We start from the raw sequence: 4,619 nt of genomic DNA, 5'->3' as shown, positions 1-4,619 counted from the left end.
CCTATTTGAAAAAACTAGTTTCTCCATTCAGAAAGTCAACTTTCTTCACCAAATGACATTGAGTTTTGAGTACTTTTTGCATGAAGCCGTACGTCAGTCATATGAATATTTGTTTCTTATATTCATATGACTGACGTACGACCTCGTCACTGCAATTACCATGTTGCCATTTCCTCACGCACAACATACCCACGGTGATTGTTTGATCGGTGAACTATTGCGAATATTCACTTTCCCACCTCTATGTGTGGTATCTAGTTTACCGCTATCGATTTTGCTTTTGATTTCCTCTGCCATCGTTGTAAATAGATTTTCCACGTTTGTTGAAGTTTTGGCACTGGTCTCCATAAACGAAATACCAAGTCTCTCAGCATATTTCTGATCAAAGAAAAAAAGTGGAGTTGGAATAGTGGACGACTTGGAAGAAAAACAGTCATAAAACAATTACCGTTTTGCATAGAGGAAAGCCAATTTGATACGTACAAGAATGGCTGGGATAGTGGTACAACCGGGCTAGGAGTGACTGGGTTTTGGGTAAAAGTAAAACAACCTGATTAGTACCAACTGAATGGTGGGAAACACGGATTAGTTAAAAAATGGATAATACTAAACCTAGGTTAGTAATTGGTGTAAACTGATACATTCGGACAAATGGTGGCTGGATATTAAAATACCTGGTGACTGGAAAGTAAAAAAATACCAGCGGAATAATAGTGACTGTAAAACTGGGAAAACCAGATTAGAGGTCACTAGATTATCGAGGTTCGACTCTATTTATAACTCACCTTGCCCATTTCATACGTCACCACCCGTTTACTGGTCATGTCTATTTTGTTCCCCACGATAATAAAATTGTTATCCTTTCCTCCGTATCTGTCCACCTCCTGAAGCCATGACTCCACGTGTCGGAAGGACTCCTAATTCAAAAAAATTATAACACTTGTTTTAGGTTCGCACACTTCTATTCAATACATATAGAGCGTTGATTATTATAAAGATATCCTTTCACTAAATACATTAAATACTGTCTATTTAGTGAGATGGACGTTAATGCGCGCTAGAAGTTGATGATGAATTCAAATGTCTCGCGAATTCTCGGGAGTTTGAGATCGTTCAAAACCCTGAACGTGGTATATTATTAATTTTACAATTTTAAAAATTCCCTTAATAAGTCGATTAATTGATATGAAATTATTGTTTAACATATCCCGATTATTTTACTAAGGAGGGTAATTCTATATCATACTACATATAGCGCTAAATTTATCGTAGTGATCCAATGGTTTGTCTTCAAACTTATTGAAATAAACAAATGATAACTTATAAATATAAACATTTGACTGCTTACCATGTCAGTGACGTCATAGACAAGCATAATACCGTGCGACCCGCGGTAAAATGATGAGGTAATGGTTTTAAATCGCTCCTGTCCCGCCGTGTCCCACTGTAAATATTTATCAAACAATGCCATTTTCGAGAGAAATATATGGTATAAGTGTTATTTAGCAATGAAATGTTGACTTTGACTTTATCTGCCCTAAAACGATCGCAATGATAATAGCACAGTTTTAAAGACCAGGAATGCTATGTATCTGGTAGAATAGAAGTATTATGATATTTACCCGGTTTCGTTGACAAGGTATAATATTAACCTGGTAGTTACTAGCTTTTCTATTGACTAGGTAAGGTATTATTCAGGTGCCAGTGGTATGAAATTTATCTGAAAGTGTAGGAGAGTGTCTGGTGTGTGTCACATGTATCGAAAGAGATACGAATTTGCCACGTCACTGGTCACTAGCTTATGTTTAAAACGTGACAACTACTAGTCACATTTTATACGACCAAGTACTGCATTTATCTTACGATTTATTTGCAGAAGGAGCTGGGATCTAACAACTGGTATAACATACATAATCCTCGTTAATTAATAGAATATTTAAAGAGTGGGAACAATCAATAAGTAAATAAATGTACTTACAACTTGTAATCGTACGGCGCTGTTATCAATGCTCACTGTTCGAATTTTCTACAAAAGGAAATGATCAACCTTTACAAATTAATGTAGAAACGATATTTTTCTAATTACACTGGTGATTGTTAGAAATATCATTCATCGTCATCGAGGCTTTCGTTGAATTGTTTTATTGAAAAATTATACAAATTAGATCTGTTCTCACGACGTTGTATATAAATACGAACCCTACACATTGATGTATATATACTGTATAATAGATTATTTCTACAGACTTAATTAATGTGGTAAATCAACCAATTTAATACTCGGGTGAATATGTCTTAGGTAGAATGAATTACTATTTTTCTCCCTTACCAGATTATAAAACTGCAAGAAATCAAAGACAAAAGTAATTGAACTTACGAAGTCTACTCCAATAGTGTAGATGTACGTGTCTGAAAATTTATCATCCTGAAAAAAGGAGGAAGAAAATGTCATGAAGTGATATTCGGTGTCACCAATGATATTAGCTTTATACATTATAACAGTACAGTTGAAACCCCTCAATAGTTATTACAAACAGCAAAGATAATCATATGTGTGATTTTCTGTTTAATCGAACAATAACACTGTGACCGAATTAAGACGACGTCAACTTACCGCGAACCGGAGTAACAGATTGGATTTCCCTACACCCGGGTCCCCTATCAGCAGGTACTTGAAAAGATATCTATACTCACTACAAACAAAAAAAGTAATATTCGATCACAACATAGCCGGACGAAATGAACAAAGTATTGTGGATTGTGTTTGGTCGAATCTGTTGCTTATGTGACCTATTCTTTACATTTTTTACCGGCAAATACGTTGATCGTCAAAACTAAACCATCAGCAACATAACATAAATTTCATATAAGTTAAAATAAGTGCCGCTGGCTAAGAAAACTTTTTTTATTACAACACAGGGAATCACTGCAGTGTTACTTATATACTTACAATAAACGTTATATTCTAATATCCTATTTTCGCACTTTTCCCTCTGACTCTAAAGGACTAATTTTCATTGGAACATAACGTTAACAATGATATCAAATGTTTTTCTCTTTCAAACATAAAGCGGATATATCCCTATGTGTTAAGCATATTTGACACCTGCCATTTCTATAAGTAATAATGACAACGTGGTTATTGATTTTAAATTATCATAATAACTAATTATTATTCAATAATAACAATAAATGAATTACAAATACAATCAATATATTGTTATTGATTCAGTACATTAACCCTTTCACCACTGTAGATCATAATGGACTCATCCAGATCAATACATGGTAGAGTCTACTAAAGTTACATAGAGGTGAAAGGGTAAAGTATAATGAAGAATCGAACTTAACGCGATAATTAAAATGTAAATGGCCAATTATTATCATATCACTGTAATCATATACAATCATATATATATATATATATATATACAAAGTATTTCAGTATTCAAAACTGCGGGATAACATTTATAAATATCTTCTATAGTTTTCCTTGCACTGAGAAGTCTCTTAACATTAAGATATTACACTGTTAACCTGTCACAGATAATCGCCATGATATAATATACATAAAAAAGTTATTGTCGAAAATAAATACTTACTCGTTTTCCATGTTGTAGAACAACTGTTGTGTGATTCTCGTTATATTTCCTCCGTGTGTGTGTGTGTGTGTGTGTGTGTGTGTTATAGGCGATAACATATTTGATTGGGTTTATATACAGGCCTTTAAAACCCGATGACATGGAACTTATAACGTTTATTTTGATTATGACTCACGGTGGTAGACCTAAATATAGACATTATATCCGTGTAGGGGAATCCCTCTGAAAGTGTGTACACAGTCAGAGGACAGCCTTTGCTCGTAGATTGTATTATTAATATCGATATATATATAATTTATAGTGAGAGTGTTTCAGACAACTCGACACTTTTAGGACACAATAATGTTTCAATTGTTGGCTGTTTTAGAAAGAGAAACACATTTTCTTTTGATTCGTTAAATATTAAAAAATAGTTTAATAGCAGAACTTTTTATATCAAGTGTTTAATCTGCAAAAAAATGGTGAAAAATTAGTACTTTTTCATTACAAAATAAGGGGTAGGGGTAACTTAAATCGCATTTCTGAGTTAAAAGATCAAGATAAAGAAATTGTATTTACATAATTTAAAAGAAGATAATATTTTATCAATTCTACGAACATTCATAGATATCTGATAACACACCTGGAAGACATTGTATAAATTTGCTCTGCAAATGGTTAAAACTAAAAAATCACCTAAAATCCCATATTGTGTCAGATTAATATCTTTGACCAATCATAGCACAAAAACTAACACACGGACACATTTGTTTTGCATTTTTTACTATGCCATTAACTCATTTTTCCAAAAATCAATATAAGAAAAAAAATACAGGAAATGTTTGACTTCTCAGAGGGGTAAATCCTTAAAATGAACTACATAATATAAAGGAAACTCGTTAATCCTATCTCAGGCGCTTGACTCAAAGCACTGTTTTATTTATTCAAACAAAATAAGCGTTAATTAGAAAATATAAAACATACAAACTCGTTGCAAAATAATGACAGCAGTAGGAATTGGGGGGGGGGATAAAAAAA

The 4,619-nt window shown here is 33.1% G+C and overlaps 1 protein-coding gene across 1 annotated transcript; it reads right to left on the bottom strand.

Annotated features, from left to right (window-relative positions):
- Nucleotides 1-7: 7 nt before the first annotated feature.
- On the bottom strand, nucleotides 8-3,668 carry LOC110447766 (ras-related protein ORAB-1-like). Its single transcript, XM_021493670.1, has 7 exons — nucleotides 3,603-3,668; nucleotides 2,615-2,693; nucleotides 2,378-2,425; nucleotides 1,979-2,026; nucleotides 1,349-1,444; nucleotides 786-917; nucleotides 8-378 (listed from the first exon to the last, which is right to left on the bottom strand). Exons 1-7 carry the CDS (start codon nucleotides 3,611-3,613, stop codon nucleotides 175-177), a joined length of 618 nt encoding a protein of 205 aa, XP_021349345.1. The 5' UTR covers nucleotides 3,614-3,668; the 3' UTR covers nucleotides 8-174.
- Nucleotides 3,669-4,619: the final 951 nt, after the last annotated feature.

Source organism: Mizuhopecten yessoensis, unplaced genomic scaffold, assembly GCF_002113885.1.
Source record: "Mizuhopecten yessoensis strain PY_sf001 unplaced genomic scaffold, ASM211388v2 scaffold401, whole genome shotgun sequence".
Taxonomy (NCBI): domain Eukaryota; kingdom Metazoa; phylum Mollusca; class Bivalvia; order Pectinida; family Pectinidae; genus Mizuhopecten; species Mizuhopecten yessoensis.
Note: the sequence above shows the minus strand (reverse complement) of the source record. Positions and strands in the feature narration are given on the sequence as shown.

Coding starts and splice junctions, on each gene's coding strand:
- LOC110447766 (XM_021493670.1), bottom strand. Junction 918..1,348: donor TCTATGACGTCACTGACATG/GTAAGCAGTCAA, acceptor TTTTTGAATTAG/GAGTCCTTCCGACACGTGGA. Junction 379..785: donor TGACGTATGAAATGGGCAAG/GTGAGTTATAAA, acceptor TTCTTTGATCAG/AAATATGCTGAGAGACTTGG.